The sequence below is a fragment of the Sorex araneus genome, chromosome 10 (assembly GCF_027595985.1).
Source record: "Sorex araneus isolate mSorAra2 chromosome 10, mSorAra2.pri, whole genome shotgun sequence".
Taxonomy (NCBI): Eukaryota; Metazoa; Chordata; class Mammalia; order Eulipotyphla; family Soricidae; genus Sorex; species Sorex araneus.
The window spans coordinates 6,124,798-6,148,642 of NC_073311.1; the positions used below are offsets into that span (position 1 = coordinate 6,124,798).

General features: G+C 42.7%; 1 protein-coding gene across 6 annotated transcripts in view; it reads left to right on the forward strand.

Moving 5' to 3' along the window:
* Window positions 1–23,845, forward strand: part of SRGAP1 (SLIT-ROBO Rho GTPase activating protein 1) — a 324,413-nt gene that overhangs the window by 178,298 nt on the left and 122,270 nt on the right. For all 6 annotated transcript variants that reach the window (XM_004602634.3, XM_055118174.1, XM_004602635.3 and 3 more), the window contains one exon: window positions 17,419–17,481. In XM_004602634.3, the coding sequence (XP_004602691.2) occupies window positions 17,419–17,481 (63 nt within the window). The remainder of the gene's footprint in view (window positions 1–17,418; window positions 17,482–23,845) is intronic.

Consider the following 23,845-nt stretch of genomic DNA (forward strand, 5'->3'; position numbering starts at 1 on the left):
TTCATGTCCCTTTCCTCTATCTCATAGTTTGCATATAGGAAGGCCATGGATTTTTGGGTATTGATTTTATAGCCTGCGACTTTACTGTACAGGTCAATTGTTTCTAAGAGTTTCTTACTAGAGGTTTTAGGCTTCTCTAGATATAGTATCATATCATCTACGAATAGTGAGAGTTTGACTTCTTCCTTTCTTATCTGAATGCCCTTAATGTCTTTTTCTTGCCTGATGGCTATTGCTAGTACTTCCAGTACTATATTGAAGAAAAGTGGTGAGAGTGGGCATCCTTGTCTTGTCCCTGATCTTACAGGAAAGGCCCTTAGTTTTTCCCTATTGATGATAATGCTTGCCATAGGTTCGTGGTAGATGGCTTTGGCTATCTTGAGGAAAGTTCCACTAAAACCCATTTTGGTAAGAGTTTTCATCATGAATGGATGTTGGATCTTGTCAAATGCTTTCTCTGCATCTATTGATATGATCATATGGTTTTTATCTTTACTTTTGTTGATATGATGGATTATGTTGATTGATTTTCGAATATTAAACCATCCTTGCATCCCAGGGATGAATCCCACTTGATCATGGTGTATGATCTTTTTGATGAGTTGTTGGATTCTATTTGCTAGTATTTTGTTGAGGATCTTCGCATCGGTGTTCATCAGGGATATTGGTCTATAGTTTTCTTTGTTAGTGGTGTCTTTGTTTGCTTTTGGTATTAGGGAGATATGTGCCTCATAAAAACTGTTCAGGAGGGTTCCTGTCTTTTCAATTTCCTGGAAAAGCTTGAGGAGAACTGGCAACAAGTCTTCTTTAAATGTTTGGAAGAATTCACCAGTGAATGTGTCTGGACCTGGGCTTTTGTTTTTGGGGAGATTTTTGGTTATAGTTTCGATTTCCTTGATATTTATGGGCCTATTGAGGTATTTCACATCTTCTTGGCTCAGTCTTGGGAGATTGTAGGAGTCAAGGAATTCGTCCATTTCTTTTAGGTTCTCTTGTTTTGTGGCATACAGACTTTCAAAGTAGTCTCTGATGATCTTTTGAATCTCCTTGGTTTCTTTTATGATGTCCCCCTTTTCATTTCTGATTTGGTTTATTAGGGTTCTCTCTCTCTCTTTCTTTGTGAGTCTTGCTAGCGGTTTATCAATCTTATTTATTTTCTCGAAGAACCAGCTCTTTGTTTCATTGATCTTTCGGATTGTCTTTTTGGTCTCCATGTCATTAATTTCTGCCCTAAGTTTTATTATTTCTTTCCTTCGATCTGGTTTGGGTTCCTTTTGCTGGTCCTCTTCTAAGGTCTTGAGCTTCGAAGTCAAGCTATCTATATAGGCCCTTTCTTCCGTCCTTAGGAAAGCTTGCAGAGTTATAAATTTTCCCCTAAACACAGCTTTAGCTGCATCCCGTAGGTTCTGGTAGCTTGTGTCTTCATACTCATTTGTTTCAAGGTATTTTTTTATTTTTTCCTTTATTTCCTTCGTGACCCACTCATTGTTCAACAGTGAGTTGTTTAATTTCCAGGTGTTTGATTTGGCTCCCCGTGTCTGTGTGTGGTTAACTTCCATCTTCAGTGCATCCTGGTCTGAAAGGATAGTTGATACAATTTCTATCTTCCCTATTCTATCAAGGTATAATTTGTGGCCCAGAACGTGGTCTGTTTTGGAAAACGTTCCATGTGCGCTGGAAAAGAATGTGTATTCTTTCTTTTTAGGGTGTATAGCCCTGTATAGGTCTATTTGCCCTGTCTCCTCCATTTCTTCCTTCAGAGCCATTGTTTCCTTGCTCAGTGTTGTTCTTGTCGACCTGTCCAGAAGTGATAAGGCAGTGTTGAAGTCTCCAACTACTATCGTGGTGCTAGTTATGTCCTCCTTAAATTCTGTTAGGAGTTGTTTTAAGTATTTTTCTGGTCGTTCATTATATATATATGTGTGTATATGTTTAAGAGTGTGATTTCTTCCTGTTGTTACATATCCCTTGATGAATAGAAAATGGCCTTCGCTGTCTCTTCTGATCTTACTCAGCCTGAAATCTATGTTGTTGGATACTAGTATGGCCACCCCAGCTTTTTTGAGGGAGTTGTTTGCTTGCAGGATTGTTTTCCATCCTTTGACTTTGAGTCTGTGTTTGTTCTGGCTATTCAGATGTGTTTCTTGTAGGCAGCAGAAAGTTGGGTTTAGTTTCTGAGTCCATTTTGCCACTCTGTGCCTCTTGATTAGTGCATTTAGACCGTTAACATTGAGAAAAATTATTGTCATGGGATTTTGTGCCATCTTTCTATAGGGTTTGTTGTTTTTGTAGGGTTTTTCCTTGTCTTATAGTAGCCTTTTTAGTCCTTCTTTTAATTTTCGTCTTGAGTCTCTGAAGTTCCTGAGCTGTTGTTTCTCCGTGAAATAGTGTATGGTTCCTTCAAGTTTAACTGAGAGTTTAACCAGGTAGAGTATTCTTGGTGAGGCGTTCATTTCATTAAGTTTTTTCACTATATCCCACCATTGTCTTCAGGCTTGGAAGGTTTCCTCTGATAGGTCTGCTGTGAATCTAAGGGGTGCTCCTTTGTATGTGTTTTCCTTCTTTGATCTTGCTGCTTGCAGTATTGTGTCTCTATCCACGGCATCCATCATTCTGACTATGATATGCCTTGGGGATTTTTTATTTGTGTCCCTTTTAGCTGGCACTCTTCAGACTTCTTGGGTCTGGATGCCCGCATTCTCTAGTTCTGGGAATTTCTTAGCAATGATGTCTTTAACTGTGTTTTTTTCGTTGGGATTGGTTCCCTGTGCTTCTGGTACTCCAATGATTCTTATGTTGTTTCTCTTGAGGTCATCCCCTAAGACTCTAATTCATTCTAGAGCCATTTTGAGGTCTTTTGCCATTATTTGTTGTTGCCTATATGCTTTCTGCAGCTCATCTTCAAGCTCACTGATTCTGTCTTCGGCTGTAGTCATTCTACTATTGAGGGCTCCTACTGAGTTTTTTATTTCATCTACCGATTCTTTTAATTGTGTCACTTCTGTTCGTAGCTTTGAAATTTCTGCTCTCATTTCTTCCTGGATTATCTTGGTGGACCATTCTAAAGCTGCATCCATATCCTCCCTTAATTTATTGGATGTTTGTTCCATAGTTGCTTTGAGTTCATCAACCATCTGTACGATTTCCTCTCTGAATCCTTTATCTGAGAGGAGGTTGTATTTCTGGGAAGTCCCTGTTGAGGTTTCTGAGATCCTCTTCCATCTCTCCTGGCAGTGGGGATTTTCGCTGTTTCTTCATGTTGTTATGGGCTTTACTGTCAGGCGCACTTCCTTAGCTTGTGAGGTGCCTCAGTTGAAGACGTAGGGCTATGGTCTCTTTACAAAGGACTTTTTGTGCAGCTTGATGTGTTCACTGACAGTTTTTGTGAAATTAGGCCAGGCTAGGCTAGTTGACTATTAACATATAGTGACTAAGATGACCAGGATATTCTTCAGAGGAATACGTTATACTGATTATGATCAAAGTGCGATGTATGGAATGGTAAAAAAATAAATGCGGCCGCATAAGTGGCCGCCGCTCCAGAGGGAGGCCACGCCCCCTTTTGAGACCAAGCCCCCAACAACCTGGGGAAGAGGCGGGGCTCAGGACTGCGCCAAGAGGTGACTGAGAGCAGTGAGGCCAGCCTGGGGAGGTCAGTGCCCCAGACCCGGCGGGGGCGGGGGGTGGGGGGGGAGGCGATAGGAGAGCTCTTCTTCGTTCTTTAAATGTTTCTAATTCTTTATTTTACTGAACCTAGCTTGCTTTCCCCAAACAGATTAGAAATTTTTTTTTTATTCATTCAACAAATATTTATTGGCTCTTATTATGGAACAAGCACAGAGTGATTTTAAGGTAAAAAATGAATAAGACACAAACCCCCAAAAAAGCTGTAGCATACACACACACACACACACACACACACAAACACACACACACAGAGTGGAATAGTGCCCAATTGTGAGAAAAGATAAAAACTTGTAGTTTGCTGCAACTTCCAGGGAACTGGAGGGTCTCATGTTAAGTGAAGTAAGTCAGAGGGAGAGGAACAAATACCAGATGATCTCACTCATCTGTAGTGTCACTATCAAGTCACTGTCATCCCGTTGCTCATCGATTTGCTCTAGTGGGCACCAATAACATCTCCATTGTGAGACTTGTTACTGTTTTGGCATATTAAATACGCCATGGGTAACTTGCCAGGCTCTGCTGTGTGGGCGAGATACTCTGGGTAGCTTTCCAGGCTCTCCGAGAGGGGCAGAGAAATCAAACCTGGGTCAGCCGCATGCAAGGCAAACGCCCTACCGCAGTGCTATTGCTCCAACCCCCATCTGTAGTATAGGAGAAACAAAACAAGGGAACAGATATCAAACGATCATATACTTCAAAACTGAGATGTGGGCAAGGGAGAGGCATATTAGAAGTGATATTAGGACAGTGATGGAGGGTCTTGGTCACTTTGGTGGTGGAGGTAAGTATATGTGCATCAAAACCAGAAATCTACACGTTATTACCTAAACTACAATAAAAATTAAAATATAAATGATGAAAGTAAAAAATGCTAACCTACCATTCTAAATCTAGAGAAAATATGTTTTAGTATAAAATTGATATTAAAAAGTGTTTAAAGATACATCCTCAGTTGGTACCCAGAAGGAATTTGTAATCTGGTAAGGACAGGGTGTGTATAGATAAAATCACTTGATGGGGGCCAGAGTGATAGTACAGCAAGTAGGACTCTTGCCTTGAACATGGCTGACCCGGGTTTGATTCCCGACACAACGTATGGTCTCCAGGGCCCACCAGGAGTGATACCTGAGCATAGAGCCAGGAGTAAGCCCTGAGCACTGCCAGGTGTGGCACAAACAAAATCACTTTATAAATGGAAACTGTTCTTACAGAGGGTACCTAAACCCACAAAAGCACCATGGATTAAGTCACCCCTGCAGCTGAGAGAACAGCAGTAGGCCACCCAGAGAGGGAGATTGTGGATTAAGGTCTTAGACTTGGGTGAGGTTTCTCAGAGGAAGTGGGGAGGGGGGATTGCATTGTTTTATGCAAGAGGACAGTCAAGGAGCGGGGGTTCTGCTCAAACCTGGTGTTTATCTGGGAAATTATGCATGGGAAAGAGAAGGGTCAGGGGTCCTCTTCCCCACTCAGGTTGAACAGGGCTGTTGCCAATATAGATGCAGCCAAAGCTCACATCAGCTACACAGACAGGTCGGTTAGGATTCCAGCATGGGGAAATGGGGTGGCAGCTGCAGCTCTCGTGTTTATAGCCAACAGGATGGGGGGTTACAAGAATTTTTGAAGTGCCATTTGAAAAATTGATTTGTTATTATCAAAACTGGCATTTCTCAACCTTTACCCCTCTGGTTGCCTTCAGACTTTGTTTCATTCTTATACCACCACCCACTCATCCCCACACCCCACCAGTCAGCCTGGCAGTTTGTGCCGTGCCCCTCATTGATGTGACTCTCCCTGTGATACCCTTGGAATATCCGGGGGTACTTGGAGGGCCTACAGGGCCCCCAGTAGAGAACTGAATGTTACTTGAAGAATATTGACAGGTGTTAACTAAAGGAGCCAAAAGGGATTGTTGAGCAGGTATGTAACATGATCTGCTCTCGATTTTGAAAACATCATAAAGAATAAGTTGGAGTGGGAAACTGACCTTGGGGGTCTCGGGAAATAGGTCAAAGGGTGAGAGCCTGTTCTTTGATTTAGGACTCCTCCCTGTATCGGCATCACATGGTCCACTGAGAACTGCCAGTCGTGGCAGGAATAAGACTGGTGTCCCTGGCACAGCACGGCCCAAGGAGTGTGACACCCTTAGGCTGTAGCATGGAGCCATCTAACCCAGTTGCCAGAGAATTGCCAAGAGTGGTTCCTACACCCCCTCGGCAGTACTTGGGAAGTATCCCTGTCCCCCCTAATTTTTTTAATTAAAAAGAGAAACTAGTCTTAAGAATATACAGAGGAGGGGGCCGGAGCGATAGCACAGCGGGTAGGGCGTTTGCCTTGCACGGGGCCGACCCGGGTTCAATCCCCGGCATCCCATATAGTCCCCCAAGCACCGCCAGGAGTAATTCCTGAGTGCAAAGCCAGGAGTAACCCCTGAGCATCGCTGGGTGTGACCCAAAAAGGAAAAAAAAAAAAGAAAGAATATACAGAGGAAACTGTTGCATGAGCCATGCGGTGATAGCCATTTTTAACTCTTATGTGAATTATGGCCAAAGAGTAGTTCCCTTCTTATAGTGATATGGCTTTAAAAAATTCTCCCAGATGATGGAGCATGAATCCAGTGTTTTTTGCCCTTTAAAGACATTTGGTTCCAGCACCTGGCCCTGGTGCCAATGTGATGGGTGTTCAGGTTCTATCTGACTCTCTGGGATGCTGAAATCTGCAGCGATTGTTGTAGCAGAGAGAGCACCCACTGCAGGCCACAGGGCCATGCTTATCTTCTCGCCCACCATGCCTGCAGAGCTAGCAGATCAGAGGAGCGACCCCTGGGCCTCCGTCCCAAACCTTCAGGCCTGCCCCGCTGCTTGCTACCCCAAAGGGTATGCTCTTCTTCCCTTCCGTTTTGTCATTTTTATATATTTGGGGAGATAGGGAGAATCTTCCCATGTGATGCTTTGGGGCAGTGTCCTCCTAAGAGTTCTCCTAAGGTCCTCCCTGCTGGCGGTTCTCGGCCAGAGAGTTGGCTGCTAGGGCCAAGCCTGAGGTATGGCTCAGGGCCTGCAGTGCTGGGGACCACCTGGAAGAGTCGCACTGGTGGAGTTGGAAGATAGTGCTGGGGGCGAACAAAGCAGAATTGGGTGTCTGGTTTTGCAAGGCATATGCCCTAACTCCTATGCTATCTGTATAACCCACCACCTGTGTTTTTTAAAACAATAAGCATGGGTCATTTTTCAAAATAAAATCCATATGTTCTCCAAAAATGAAAAAGTCTGTTGGCAATTTGAAACCAGAACATTACTATTCAAGCCATCTCAATCTGATTTTCTGAAGACTTTTAGGATGGTTCTGGAGCCTACTGGGAAAAAGTAAAGAATTTTATTTTATTATTTCAATTTTAGTGTCGAGGCCCCACCTGATTGGATGAAACCCAAAGCTCCTGCATGCAGAGCATGGAATCCAGCCCTCCAAAGCAAAAGAATTTTACAATGATTACAGGCTTCTTGAGATCTATATAACTGCTTTTTTATTCTGAGTTTGGATTGTCTCCACAAACCAGAGCAAATGCAAGTGACTGCAGATACCAAGATTTTAAGCCTTTGCCCCTTAAATTGTAAAGAATGTGCCTCAGTAGTACTAGCTACAGGACAGTGAACAATTTTCTGGGACTCAAGGAGAATCCTCTCTCAGTTCTATTAATAGTGTCATAAAGAATGGTTCAGGGCCCTGGGAATATTTAGTACTGAGCAAATAAGCCTTAACTAGGATACAATAGCTGTCTTCAGATATCTGATCACATACAGAAAGATCGCTTCCATTAACTAGCTCTCTTAAGTTTATAGCAGTTCAGACCAGTTCTGGAACTTCAGTGGTGATATGTTTCACTTTATGTTAATATCTTTTAACACAATTGATGTCTGCAAGCACTGGCTCAGAATTAGAGTTATGTTTGGTTATCACTTTGTGGTTTTCCCTTGAAAAGCCTTTACCTTCTTGATAACAGGCTTCATTCATGATAAAGCATTCTCGAAGACAAGTCTTGAATTTTATTGAAGTGACTCTGAGACATACTGATTTGAAAGTTGCCATGCATAGACCTCAGCATTTAAAAGCATCATGGATGAGTTTATCACATGAGACAAGGATCAGCGTCAGATAAACAGAAGTTCCCTTTATGGCGAATCACTATATGCAGACATTCTGATAGAATCAGGCATTCTGATAGAGTGATCATATGCAGGTAAGGTGCTTGCCTTGCAAGCATCCAGTCTGGGTTCAATCCCTAGTGCCACATTTTGTCTCTCAGCCTTGCCAAGAGTGATGGTCCCTCAGTGCGAAGCCAGGAGTAAGCCTGAGCACTGCTGGGTATGGCCCCCAAACAAAAACAAACCAAAAAAAGCAACCAAGATTTTTGGCCAAGGAAGTTTCTGATTTGGTTAAATTCTTAAAGATTGGTTCATTTCCTAAATTATAGGTTTGGCACAAGAACATTTAGATGAGCATGGTCAGACTGTCTTTAAATTGCTTGATCTCTCTAGACTATAGGCTGCTTTTCTGCCCGTTCATGAAGCTGATAAAATGTGACTGAGATAGTACAGCCGTGAGGGGTTACCTTGCAAGCAGCTAACTCCAGAGTTAGTCCCTGACACCATATATGATCTCCTGATTCCAATAGGAGTGATCCTTGAGCACAGAACCAGGTGTAAGTCCTGAGCATTGCTAGGTGGTCCCAAAGCAAAAACAAGCAAATAAATAAAAATACTGGTAGAATGAATGTGTAAGTAACACATTTGCCCAGCAATTGAATAAGTAATATTTTAAGAAATCCCCTCATTTATTTATTTATTTGTTTGTTTGTTTGTTTATTTATTTATTTGATTTGGTGGACGGGGGCAGAGGAAGGAAGGAAGGCACTACTTCTGGCTCTGGACTCAGGGATTACTCCAGGTAGTGCTCAGGGGATCATACATGGTGCCAGGGATTGGACCCAGGTCCAGTGAGCACATCCCTTGTTCTCTCTCTCTCCGTGTCCTTTCCCAGTCTCTTTTATATTGAGTTCTGTATTGTTTCACAAGGAAACCTTCATTGCTCAGAATCTGTGATTCTGATTTTCCCATGGTTTTCAGTGCTATGTGTTTTTCTCTAAATTAATATTGATTATGTACTGGGAAGATAGCTCAGAAGACTTTAAAGCATACGCTTTGCTTGTGGATGCCCTATGTTCTCTCCCTGGACAATCCCCAGAGCACCACCAAGAGTGATCCCTCAGCACCAAGCCAGGATTAATCCTCAGGACACTGTAAGGTGTGCCCCTCCCCGAACCAACACAAACCTAGGAATGTTAATTATGTTTTTCTTCGGGAATGAAGTAGATCATGAGGCTAATTCTATGCCCTAGTACATAGTCATGACTTTAATAAGTGCAAAACTCTGTCCCTTTTGGAAAATGTGCGGAAACACTGTAAATATTATCCAGAAGTGTAATTCCAGCCATTAAGCCCAACTCTACACTTTTCATTAGGCATTTTAGAGAATACTGTTCCCTCTCTGGGAAGAGTTTACACGAGTTAAGAGAATCTATTATGATAAGACATATGAACCTGAGCTTGGGAAATTATGGTCTGACCCTTTTAACCAGAGTTTACATCCCAGACTCACTGAGCGTAAAACACTAAAATCATTTGAAACCTCCTCGTTAAATATTTAATCTGGGCTGCTTCTGTCTCTCCCACTCCTGCTCTGACTCAGCATAAGAGCGGAATTCCTCAGCTGGTCATCATCATAGATTTACTTTAAAAATACCTCTGTGACTGGCCAGCAGCCCTTGAAATTGGTCATTTAATCTTACCACATAGATCACTGGATTAATTGTCCAGTGTACTCACATGTAGTTATATTAATTGAGGTCTCACTTCTGCCTTTCTCCCTTTCCTCTCTGGGAGGTTCCAGGGAGCTTGCAAACCTCTAAGACCAGAGAACATAGCGAGGGCCCACCAGAGTTGCCCTTACTTAGTACTCCATGAGACCAGGAATTCTGGAGGACAAAAGCCAACCCTCGCTGGGCTTGGGCTTCACCCTTTCCCGCGAGGGTTCTCGAATATGTGTTGCCTTCCAGACAGTGAAGGCGGCCCTGGGAATGTAACGATGGTGAAGACACAGTTCCTGCTCCAGACTGCATGAGAAAGAAAGAGATGCAGTGGGTGTAAGGATCAAAAAGTGGGGCACCAGCTTTCTAAGCGCAGTGCACCAGCTTTTGTGTTGAGTGTTTGGTAACAATCAAGCCCCCAAACTCTGGTATAGAGACTGATGGCTTGTCACGGAGACAACTCAGGTCTCACAAAGTTCTTTAAAATCATGTAACTTTTTTTTTCTTTTTTATTACACCCAGTGGTGCTCAGGGCTTACTCCGCGCTCTGTGCTCATGGGGTCTTATATGGTGCTGGGGGTCAAACCTGGGTGATCCACATGCAAGACAAGCACCTGACCTTCTCTCTCTGGTCCCTTAAAATCATTGAACTTTTAAAAATGATTTAACAGAACTTAGTCCTATACATAGTTGCTCCCCATAGGGGTTCCTTTTCTTTTCTCCTTCACTTTCCAGTAAACTTTTCTACTTTCCAAAGGGGAAAAAAAATTACCGGAACTGTAATAAGATACTGCAAGCAATTCACTTTTTTGTTTGGGGTGTGGTGAGGGAGCGAGGGTTTGGGGCCACACCTGGCAGTGCTCAGGGGCCACTCTTGGCTTCTTGCTGAGGAGTCACACCTGGTGGTGTTCTGAGGCCATATTTGGTGCTGAGGATGGAACCGTGAGCCATATGCAAGGCAAACACCGTAGTCTGTGATCTCTCCACTCGCAGTTCAGTTAAAGTCTAAGCACCGACTTACTCAGTCTGGAGTAGTGATGAATGAATGTGTTATAAACCACAGAGAAGGGATAATCTTGTTTCCTTCTTTGGAGGCCCAAGTGAAGTCCAGGGTTGTAGGACTGGATCAAAAAGACAAAGGTGATGCTGGGTAGACAGGGTGGCATGGGGAAAGGAGGAGCTATGAGGAAGCAGTTTATGACCAGGCCAGGGTGTGTGGTTTGAGATTTGTAGACTAGTTCTACAAAGGGAAGTAGGAATCATTTCAGAGATTTGAGCTCTAAACTGGAAAAAAAAAAAAAAAAACCACAACAGAACAACAACAACAAAACCCCTGCATGTTTTATGGATCTTAATCAGAGGAAAACAAAACTCATCTTTTGTTTATGCCAAGTCTAGGTATCAGGGATCTGCAGATAGCATGCCCTTGTGGTGGAACCACTCTGGGGGCTGTGGTTGCCGTGGGCAGCCTTGAAGCTCAGGGGTGCTTAATCAGAAGAGCTCCGGGCCTAGCAGGCAGCCCCTGGCTGGGCCCATAAGGACCTTCCTTGGGCCCAGGGAGGAGTCCCAGATCTCAGGGCTGCAATATCCTCCCATGTACACTGAGCCCATCACCTGTCCTGACAGACAGGCAGAATTCCGACTGCTACGCATTCCCAGGAGAGGATGGAGCATCTGGCAGTGTCTCCCCCAAGTGGGGCTGTGACCTGATGTGGGAAGGTGCCTGCCATCAGGACATTTCCGATCCAAGGCAGGGGCTTCCCAGGCCAGGGCTGGGGGTTTGCTTTCTCTGCTCACAGCTCCTCCAGGTCTTTGTTTGGAGTCTAGTGCTGATCCTTGGGGCTAACAGCTGAGATAAGATGATGCTGAGGTTCCGGAGGTTGTTTGAATGGAATATTTGTGAATTTTGTCCTTTGCATGAAAACATAAAGATTTCTGCTGCATATATCATCTGTTCATTCCCTCACTCTCCATTTATCCTGGACCTGGTGACCCCCAGATGTCCTGCTCACCTGACTGAAGGCAAGAAACAGAAAACAAATACTTTACAATCCTTACCAGAAAATTAGCCTAGTTCTCCCTCTTGGAGAACCTGGCAAGCTACCGAGAGTTTCCTGCCTGCATGGGATAGCCTAGTAAGTTCCCTGTGGCGTATTCATATGCCAAATACAGTAACAAAGATGGGTCTCATTCCCCTGACCCTGAAAGAGCCTCCAATGTGACACCATTGGGAAGGACGAGTAAAGAGAGGCTGCTAAAATCTGCGGGCCAGGGCGAATGGAGACGTTACTGGGCCCCCTCAAGCAAATCAAGGATCAATGGGATGACAGTGATACAGATAGCATGATTAAAGCCGTGGGTTCAGTCCCCAGTACCACATAGCCCTTCAAGCTCTGCTGGGAGTGACCCCTGAGCACATAAATAGGAATAGACCCTGAGCCCCAGGTGTGACCCTCAAACCAATAATAAACAAAGCAAAGTAAAAGATTTTAGAGACCCAGGGCTACTACTTGATGGTAGTGTACATACTTAACATGTATGAAACCCTTGGTCCAATCCTTAGGAAAAAATTGATAATAATAAAATTTAAAATGTTTGATTCTATTGATGGGGCAGGGGAGATAATACAGTGGGTAGGGCACTTGCTTTGTGTGCAGCCAACTTGGGTTCAACCTCCACCTCCACATGCGTCCCTGAGCCCCACCAGCAGTGACCCCTGAGCATAGAGATAAGAGTAAGCCCTGAGCACTGCCAGAAGCCCAAAAACAAACACACAAAAAATCTAATGATATAGCAAAGAACTGGATCAGCCAGAATAGAATTTCTTGATTAAATTCTTTTTCAAGGGAAAAAAAAGCAAGTCTTAGATGAACCCCTGATTCTGATGGAGGGACTCTGCTGTTTTGGAAACAATATAATTTCATTGAGCCCTTTTAGAAAATAAACTTTTCATATCTATCCAGGCTATGGTTATCAATACTTTATCTTGGTATATTTCCTTTTGGGAGTTGATCTTTAGGAAATCATATAAAACGCAAGATTTATTTTTAGACCTGCAATTGGGAGGAAAATGAGTGTGTTTAAAACATATTGGACAAATTGGGGCTATAGCGATAGTACAGCGGGTAGGGCATTTGTCTTGCATGAGGCCGACCCGGGTTCGATCCCCGACTTCCTGTATGGTCCCCTGAGCAGTGCCAGGAGTAATTCCTGAGTGCGAAAGCCAGGAGTAACCCCTATGCGTTGCTGGGTGTGATCCAAAAAGCAAAAATAAATAAAAAGGAAAACAAAAACCATATTGGATACATTGACTCAGTGCATAAATGATTTAATGGTGGAAATAGTGGGAGCATCAGAAACCATTATAGACAAATAGCTAATATTGGGGCTTCAGGAGATATACAATGGGTAGAGCTCTTCTCTTGCATGCGTCTGACCCAGGTTCAATCTCTGACACTCTATTTGGTACCCTGCCATTTAGGGAGTGATCCCTGGAGGGATTCATAGAGCCAGGGGTAAGCTTGGGTGTGCCCCACCCCAAAAAAAAGAAAAGAAGGAAGGGAGGAAAGGAGGGAGGGAGGGAGGGAAGGAGGGAGGGAGGGAGGGAGGGAGGGAGGGAGGGAGGGAGGGAGGGAGGAAGGAAGGAAGGAAGGAAGGAAGGAAGGAAGGAAGGAAGGAAGGAAGGAAGGAAGGAAGGAAGGAAGTTTTTAAAAAGAAAAATACCTAAAATCGATTCACTGGATAGTGGTAAACTTCATACAATAGGTGCACATGATGATTTTCAGTGATGCTCACCTCAAACCATGTTATATTGCAGTATATGCCTATTGGAAGAATCCTCTTATGATTTTACTTTTAATTATGAAGATAAATTTTCTGCATACTTAATTTTGTGTTAAATTTTATTGTTGAAATTTACTATTTTAACAGTGAAGACAAACTTAAAAGACATATATGAAATCATAATGTAGGTAGCTTTGTCTTTCTGGCTTCTATTTTTCCAGTATTCTTTAATATAATTTATCTTTATAATAAAAAGTAAAATCATTGGGACCATTACTTTTTTACTATATACTTGAAATATTAAAATGACAATAGATAGTAACCAGATGGAAATGGGATTGAGATCCACTCTGGGTTTGCACATTAAGGACAGTAAATAAAGGTTACCTGAATTATAGCTCTGGCCCTTGTCCTTACCCCTGGCCCAGGGTCCCAGAATCCCTTGCAGCGTAACAGTTTTGCCATCCTTTAAACTTACTAGGATTGTATCAGTGAGGAAGACCGCTCTCTTTCCCATCTCCATGTCTGCAGCTATTTGGGGGTACCTCCTTTTTCTGCAAAAATAAATTTTAATCAGCTCATCTCAAATAACAGAAAACTTCCTGTTATTTGTGTTACTTTTGTAAAGTTATTTTCTCTCTTGTACTTGTGATTGTTTTCTTTAATAAATATCCATGTGTTCTTGACTTGTCCTTCAAGTTTATTCATACACTCCCATCAACATGTATCTCTCTTGCCTGTCTCTCTCTCTCTCTCTCTCTCTCTCTCTCTCTCTCTCTCTCTCTCTCTCTCTCTCTCTCTCTCTCTCTCTCTCTCTCTCTCTCTTTGGATTACACCCAACGATGCACAGGGGTTACTTCTGGCTTTGCACGCAGGAATTACTCCTGGCTGTGCTCAGGGGACCATATGGGATTCTGGGGAATCAAACCCGGGTCAGCCGCATACACGGGAAATGCCCTACCCACTGAGCTGTCCCTCCAGCCCCAGTCTCTGTGTCTCTTTAATGCTTTTTCCACTTTGGAGAAAACTGAATTCCCTCTTCCACACGTACCTGTCTTTCTTTCTCTATATATCTTTCTAAGCAAGTGTTGTTCAATAAAAACTGTCTTGTCTCACTAAAAAAGTGAATAAATAAATTAAAAATACACACACACACACACACACACACACACACACACACACACACACACACACACCGTGTTTCTTAGTACTTTTCATTCAGGGGTCAAGCCTGCTTTACCCATTTTCAATTTTGTTTGTTTGTTTTGGGGCCACTCCCATGCTCAGGACTTACTTCTGGCTCCATACTCAGGAATTGCAACTGGCATTGCTTGTGTTGTCAGGGATTGGACCCAGGTCAGCCATGCACAGGACAAGGCAAATGCCATACTTGCTGTACAGTTGCCCTGGCCCCTTACCTGTTTGCAATTATTTTAATAAAATTGAATCCACAAGTATATTTACCCACTTAAAGTTTGATCGACTTTTAGTGCTGAGATACTTTCTAATTAAAATGTCTCAGTTCAGTTTAGTTTACTCTGCCCAGGTACTGCTGCCAAAGTTTGAAAGCATCAGACCCAGGCATCCTGACTTCAGAGTTCTAGTCTAAAGATATGTACTATCTTCTGGACCAAATTTCATATTTCAGGATTTCTGGCCAAAGGGGAAAGAAAAATCTAAAAGTGTTTGGTAGAGTATAGTTGGTTTGTGATGCCAAATTTCTTCTACTCCATCATTTCAAATCCTTTGAAATATAAAATATACAAAGAATCTTTTTGTATGTTCCAAGATATTTGACCAAGAGTTGCTGGAAATATTTTTATCACCTCAAACCTAACTAATTTAATCTGATCCTAAATATTCTTGGATTGGGGCTAATTGGACCTAAGGGATTTTGGGTGGTGATATTAGGATTCCAAAGTCTTATCCAAGAAATATTTTCTTTTGGGTTTGCTACCTGAAAGGTGGGTAAGCAGAGCTCCATGGTGGCCTTTGATCCCATTAGAGAATTCTGAATTGGTGGCCCAGGCCCGTGAGTGAAATCTGATATTAAAATAACACCACATTCAAGTCATAGAAGATCTCAATGTAATGTATATGTTTAGAATTCCTGGGACTTAGGCAACATAAAATAAGTTTCAGTTGCTTACTTGGGATTTTCCTTTTTCTCACTGGATTTTTAATCATATTTTCATGTACTAGAGACACAGAAAAACAGAAAATGTCTAACTTCAATTTAGGAATTTTAGAAACTCTGAGAACTCCATAAACACATTCTTCAACACTCCAAGACAACCCAGTGACAAGTGCTGCTTGAGCTTCTCTAAGTTCAACTTCAGGAGCAGCTATAGGGGAGTTGGATCAAAGGACTTTTGAGTTTTGCCCATGGAAACTTCAAGTTCAGTTCCTAGCACCACATGGCCCCACATGAGCACCAAACCAGAAGTAGACCCACAACACTACTGAGTGGGCACCAAACCCCAAATCAAGCCAAATGCCCAAACTGTGTCATCTTCTGCTCCTTTATCTTCCATGAATCTTTGTTCCATCACATTTGAGCTTTTAGGAGGAAGACCTGACTCATTGAGCTTTGATTCTGGCTAGATAGTGTTTTATCAAGGCCCTCCGTAATTGGGAGTGGGCTGTGGACCTTTCCTTCCTGACCCTCGCCAATGGCCAGTCACCTCTCTTTCTGCAAAATCAGCAGCCGCTTCAGCAGTGACACAAACACTCACTTTATGAATTCATTTAGCAAGTGTTCATGGGAAACTTCCCTGTGCCCAAGCAGGAACTAAATGGGCATTCCACCATCATATCCCATGCCTTAGGTGCTCCCTCACACTGGCCCTGTGTCCAGGCACCATCCAGGACATTGGGGTTGCCAGAGATTATACCACTCTTACCCTTAGACTGGTAGTCAAGTGGGTGCTGCTTAAACCAACTCATAGATTTTGTTCATTGTCTCAAACTGAAGTCTGGAGAGATAGTAGAGTGGATAGAGCACTTCCCCTGCAAGTGGCTGACCCAGGTTCTATCCCCAGCAATCCATACGAATGAAAAGCCAGGAGTAAGCCCTGAGCACTGCTCAGTCTGATGCAAAACAAAACAATAAAAAAGAAACCAACATCAAACTGCAGAATAAGCCACATTACACACATATTTCCCCATTCTCTGTAGCAGACTGCCTACTGAACTCAAAGTTGAAAACATACACAATTTGGATATATCATTTCCTTTAAAATAGTTTACAGCTTTTGCTAAAATAAATAAATAAAATGCAAGGACTTCTTCCATCAAACTCAGAATTAGTCTAGCAAAAAGTAGTATATATGCATTGAAACTGGGTGGAAGAGTACGCAGTTTTTTTTTTTTGTCTCAGTGAAATAATAAATTCAGAGGTAAAACAGGTGAACTTATAAGTGGACTTTTCATCTCATTGTTTTGAAACTGTTCTTAAAACAAGAGTTTTAAGCAGTAAAATGTTATTTTGGAAAGGATCATTGATATTCTTTTTATGGTGGGCCATACCAGAGCGTATTCAGGGACTATTCCTGCTCTCTTTTTAGGGGCCAGTTTTGGCAGTACTCGGGACAGTGTGCCAAGATTGGAGCAGGGTTGGCTGCATGTGAGGCAAGCACCTTGCTCTCTGTACTATCTCTGCGGCATAAAGAGGGTTTATTATCACTTTGGTTTCTAACTTAGCTATTTTGGAATCACACTGCAAAATGTTTTTGTGATGATACCAAAATGGGAGACTGAATTTTGGAATTCATCATGTAATGACTTTAGCTCATTTCTGAGCAAGCTTCACCCCACTTACTTTCTCTGTGTGAAAAAACTGATTTGGATGGTGCAAGAGCGATGCAGACTCTCCACTTGTTTGCCACAGATCCAGCCTCTGGTGCCCGTTGGTGCAAATATCCACAACTCAGAAAGGGCCATTCGGTCAAAGATATTTTCTCAGGGTCATGCTGGCCTTCCATTGTGTTTTATACGTTCTATTTTCAGTGAACATTTTATATATAAATAATTAAGAATGAGCTTCTATTGCATTTTAAAATATTCTTTCTTAATTTTTGTCCTAATTACAGAGCAAAGAGATTGCATTCCAACTTCACGAGGACTTAATGAAGGTTCTCAATGAGCTCTATACAGTAAGTACATGATATTTCTTCTCTTGAAAGAATCATTGGTTTAGAATTTTGGTTTGCAGAAACACTACCAGTATTAGAACTCATTTGGAGTCATAGTGTTGCTGATTCTTGTCTAGTTGAAAAATGGAATCAGGTGAAATGGTGTATTTGCTATTCCTTTTGAACTAGGGAAACTATGTTTAAAAAGAACAATGGATATTTGTATTTTCATTGTACAAGATTATTTGAATTTTTCTTTATTTCTGTTCTTAAAGAGTTGTGTTAAATGCAGCTTCATCCATTACATTATTTTTAGTGGTTCACTGACACTGCCAATGCAAAGAAACCTGTCATGTGAAACCTCTACAGGAGAGTGATATTTTCCTAAAATTAACTTTGTAAATATTTGTATGTGTATTATATTTTATTTTACACGGTATGTTTGCTTTACTATATTTATGAATTGAAATGACAGTCCTTTTGTCTTAGTTTCTCCCTTAGAAGCATTTTCCTTTACATGCAGTATGAAAAAGTTAAAAGATCATATTCACATATCAAATACCTAATAAGATGAGTTTTAGAGTCTAACAAGTATTTTCTAGCCCATTGTTTGTGTGATTTGTTAGTTCTTAACTAACTTATCAACCATTTCTTGGATTGGAGCTATAGTACAGCAGATAGGGCACTTGCTTTGTATGCAGCCGACCCAGGTTCAATCCCCCATGTTCCATATGGTACCCCAAGCGCCACCAGGAGTAATTCCTGGGTGCAGAGTCAGGAATAACTCCTGAGCATTGCTGGATGTGGCCAAAGAGAAACACACACACACACACACACACACACACACACACACACACACCCTGGAGCTATAATGAACTCTGCTCTGAGTCCTCCAAGGAAGTGCACGATCTACGGAGCTGTTTTAAGGTGAGGTCTTTGCTGTGCTTTCCTTGTGGTTGCCTTTGCTTGGGCTTGTTTCACCTCGATACAGGCTTGCTACGGAGCCTGTGTCCTTTACTGTCATTTTCTTTTTATTGCCAGAGTCTAGGGAACATTTTCTGAGGAAGAGCTGTAAAGGTTAGTGTCTCCCAATACGAGCCAAAAGTAGATGATAGACCAAACACGATGGCCACTCACTCCTCTATCGAAAACCACAACACTCAAAAGGAGAGAGAGAGCAAGAGGGAATGCCCTTCCACAGAAGCGGGGTGGGGTGGTGGGGGATGGGGTGGGCGTGGTGGGAGGGATATTGGGAACATTGGTGGTGGAGAATGGGCACTGGTGGAGGGATGGGTACTCGACCGTTGTATGACTAAAATGCAAGAACACAAAAATTTGTAAGTATGTAACTGTACCTCATGGTGATTCACTAATTAAAAAATAAATCAATAAAGGTTAGTGTCTTCCAGATCACACAGAGCACTTCAGCAGTTAATCTCCTGCTTGGTTTATTTTTAATATTTTATTTCTTTGAGGTTTTTTCTTTTTTTAGTTTTTTTTCTTTGCTTCAGCTGTGCCAGGAATCAAACCCAGGTACTCAGACATAATAGGAAGACAATTTACTACTGAATTATACCTTTGGTACCTATTTTATTTTATTTTAAAAGAATAAATGGTTTGTTCCCTTAAAATATCACCAGGCATGATCCTTGCACAAAGTCAGGAGCAGTGTCAGATATGGTCCAAGTACCATTGGCCATATGTGTGTGCATTCTCACACACACACACACACACACAAACACACACACACACACACACGAGTTTACTTTAAAAGTCAGAGAGATTGTACAGGGGTTAAGACACTTGTCTTGCACACCACCAACTCTTGTTCAGTCCCCCACACCACTACAGACCCCCAAGCCTGCTACAAGTAATTCCTGAGAATAAGCCGAAAGTAAGCCCTGAACACAGCTGCGTGTTGCCCAAGTATCACCTCCTCCCAAGATGAATGAATAGCACTAATGTTTCCTTACAAAACCTGGTGATAAATTGAACATGTGTCTTAGGGGCTGGAGCGATAGCACAGCGGGTAGGGCGTTTGCCTTGAACGCGGCCGACCCGGGTTCTAATCCCAGCGTCCCATATGGTCCCCTGAGCACCGCCAGGGGTAATTCCTGAGTGAAGAGCCAGGAGTAACCCCTGTGCATCGCCGGGTGTGACCCAAAAACCAAAAAAAAAAAAAAAAAATTGAACATGTGTCTTAGTGTCAGTCAGATAAATAGGTAAGTAATGTGTTATACCCAGTTGCTTCATGCATACTTGAGGCTGAGAAGATCCAAGATCTGCTGTCAGTAAGCCAGCAAGGAGACCTAGATCCTAGTCTACCCCAAGCCTGCAGACCTAAGGACCATGAGAACTGATGGAGTCAACTCCAGCCCAAGTTCAAGCACAAAGAATGAAATGACCTGCCTCCCTCTGAAGCCAGTCACATAGCGTATGACTGACTCTCCGACTCTCATCTATTCACCCTCTCACTAGCTCGATGAGGCTCTTCCTAATTGAGAAGAGCAATTCTCTTTACTTCAGACACGGATTCAATGTTGATTCCATCCAGAAATTCTGTGCAGTCATGCCCAAAACAGTGTTTAATGAGCTCTCTGGGCATGGGCCCTGTCAGATTGATACAGAATCAATTAACCACCACAGCATCTGATGAGCCTCTTAGCACACTGGGGGGCCAGTGCTTACATCACAACACATTCTCCGCCTCCACCATTTCCTGGCCGTATGTGACACTGCTTCCGGTTTCTGCTCCGCGAAAATGCAGTTACAATGATACCTGACTCTTAGAGTTCCTAGAGTTAGTAAATGCTGCAAGACTGGTCAGCGTTTTCCTGCAACCCACTGCTGTGCTGGGTGTGGCTAGATATGCTCAGGGACCTGGCTGGTGGATAAACTCAGAACAGATGACCGGAGAGATGGGTTGTGCTGGAGTGAAGGCCCTCGCCTGGCATACTGCTAACCCTGGTTAGAACCCCCCACACAGCATATGGCTCCCACATGCATTGCCAGGGGTCTCTGCTGAGCACAGAGCCTGGAATAGTCCCTGAGCACTGCCAGGTGGGGCCTTCCAAAACGAAAATGAATAGAGAAATACAGACTAAGTTACCTCCTCTCAAAGGATTTATATTCTAACATGGACAAATAGACAGTAACCAAATGTATACAAATACTAGGTGTTAGCACGAAGAGGAGAAAGAAAGCAAGTTAATATAGATAAAGCATTCTGAGCAGTTCCTGGTACGTTGGAAAGGTTCATCATAAAGCCGCGGTGAAGGTGTCAAGCCTGTCCCACAGTACTGAAATCTTAAAGGATTATGCTCTATTTTAGTAGGAAAACATTTATCCTCCATTAACATTTGTTTGTTTTGCCTGGATTTTGCAGGACTGTACTCAGCATTTTAAGAAATATACCATCTTCAGTCAGCAAATTCTAATAGAGATTAACACAGATGTCATGATAAAGCCACATGAAATTGATTGTTAATTATATATCATTGATTATCATGCTTTCTGTACATCAATAACACACATGGCTAGCCAGAGTCAAGAGGTAATCCATCCTCAAGTTCCATTAAATCACGAGGCGAGAACTGAGAAAATGAAGATTTATCCGTGCCTCCCTCTGAGACAAAGCATGCCAGCCTTTTTGTTCGAGAAGCAGCCGTCAAAGGCGGGTATTTCTAACCCCAGTTTTATTACTGGGATTTGAGTCTCAGAGTCATTAGTTCAGCAACATACAGACAGTAAATTAGTGCTGCGAAGTCTGAACCTGGTTCTGCCCTGCAAGGATGCCCTTCAGTTTCCCACTGGACAGCTGCCCAGGGGAAGGTGACTCAGGAAGGCAGGGGGACGCAGGGGGAACCTGATTTGAAGAGCAGATGAAACTCGTCAGTATTAACTCTTGTTTTTTTGCTTTTTTTGGGGGGGTCACACCCGGCAATGCACAGGGGTTACTCCTGGCTCATGCACTCAGGAATTACTCCTGGCGGTGCTCAGGGGACCATATGGGATGCTGGGAATCGAACCCGGGTTGGCCGCGGGCAAGGCAAACGCCCTACCCGCTGTGCTATCGCTCTAGCCCCCGTCAGTATAACTCTTACACAGCACACCTCAGTTGACACTTGTGAAAACCTGACTAAACTTTCCATGCAGTTGACACAGGAGACGAAAGGGGCACACCCAGGCTTCTCACGTTTGGCTTTAATATTTGGACGTTTTTCTTTGGAGTGCCTCTGTAAAACATAACCTTTCATTTAGTGTTCTGTGTGTCAACACCAGCTGCTTAGCTCACACACGGTGATTACTGCTAAGTATCCCTGACTCCTTCCATTCATCTTTGTGTTGTCTTCCTTCAGAGCTATAATTCTAATTTGCCTAACAAATGTAAATAGAGATGGGAAGCTGTTAGGGTACCAGCCCAGAGGCCTGTGGAACACCTGGTAGGAAGTTATTTGGAAAATAGAGTTGCTGAATGCACACAAGAGTCATTTACACCATTGCATTTCTTTGAACCTTTGTTTCTCTTGTAAATATGAAAAATAAAAAGCTCATTTTTTAGAGAGATGGAAGGGAAGGCACTGTTTAGCTCCAAGCTCTTCCTTGCAAACTTCCCAGGACAGCTAAGGAAAGCTTTCTTAGCTGGTCCCCATCGTCTTCCCGGAGCCCTGACCTCTGGGGAAGAAGCATGCCCAAGGCAAGGTTGAAAAGCCTAGCCCAAGACTTTCCACCTGAAGCAGGAAGATTTCTTGGAACCCGAGAGACTTTGATTTTGTTTGGTTGGGGAGGGGGTAAGGAGAGGGGTATTTACTTTCATGGGAGGCATTTTAAGTTTGAAATATGTAGTGAAAATGAAAAAAAAAATCATTCCTTTCAGAGGCGCCTTGAAGTGGTGTGGGTCTAAAAACAAAAGAGAAATCAGACATAAGAATATGAAAAAAGCTCCTAAATGGAAAACCTCTGTGAAATACCACATTTTCCATATTGCCACCTGGAAAACTTTTTGCAGACATGGTCTATTTAGAGAACTGGGGCTAAGTATTTCCATAAAATCCTTTCTGTCTTCATGGCTAGACACTTAGATAGAAAGAGAAAGAGGTGAGGGATCATACAACTGCCTTTTAAATCCTAAATTCTACTTTTAAATTCTAATCTTGGCTTTGACATAGACTGACTTTGTAGATGAGGTTAACTGGTTTCACCTAGCTTCATTTTCCTGCCCAAATGATTGAGATTTATGAACTTTCCATTATAAGGATCCTTGAGGACAACTGTTTGATAAGAACTTCCTGTGTCGATGTCTCTTAGGCTATCCTGCTCATTAGTGAAGCCAATTGCACCCTCGCTCCTCCTTGGAGTTTTCATTTTTCCTCTTATATTTGAGAACTAGCTCTGGTCGGTGCTTATGAATTACAAATCACACAGCCTGTCAACATAAGGGAGCAGTATGAAAATTATTTGACTTAGGAATAGGGGAAAAAAGTGCAAACTTATATTTCAGTAAAAACAAAAAATTTATAAAGAATGTTTCCTATCAGAAGTCCTTTTTAAAGTGCATTATCCAAAGGATATTTTTCTAAAGTAGAGTGTTGTAAGTTTTAAGTAATTAAATTGCTTTAATAACAGAATCTTAATCAGAATCTTTTGTGTTGGGTAATTTATAGTATAGCACTTAGCTTTGTTTGCTAATATTTATCAAACCTGAATGTATAGAAAATATATGTGCGTAGAATAAATAGTGGGTCTTGAAACGGACAGAAATGTTGCCCAATTGAAATGAAGAAATTCCTTTCCTGTGAAGGAAAGTGAGGTCTCACTCGCTGGATCAGGCAGTTCATTTCTACATACCTCACTTGATCATTTGAGTTTAGTCCCATCATAGATGGTTCTAGCCCTGAATGGGCCTTTAGAATTGATCAAGGGGCTAGAGCGATACCACAGTGGGTAGGGCGTTTGCCTTGCACGCGGCCAACCTGGGTTCGATTCCCAGCATCCCATATAGTCCCCAGAGCACCGCCAGGAGTAATTCCTAAGTGCAGAGCCAGGAGTGACCCTGAGCATTGCCGTGTGTGACCCAAAAAGAAAAAAAAAAAAAGGAATTGATCGTGTTAGTCTCCTTGCTTAAGAAAAGTATCGCAGAGGGGCTGGAGCGATAGCACAGCGGGTAGGGCGTTTGCCTTGCACGCGGCCGACCCGGGTTCTAATCCCAGCATCCCATATGGTCCCCTGAGCACCACCAGGGGTAATTCCTGAGTGAAGAGCCAGGAGTAACCCCTGTGCATTGCCGGGTGTGACCCAAAAACAAAAAAAAAAAAAAGAAAAAAAAGAAAAGTATCGCAGAGACTCAGGTGAGCCGAGGAACGCCAGTGTTTTGTAGGGACTGAAA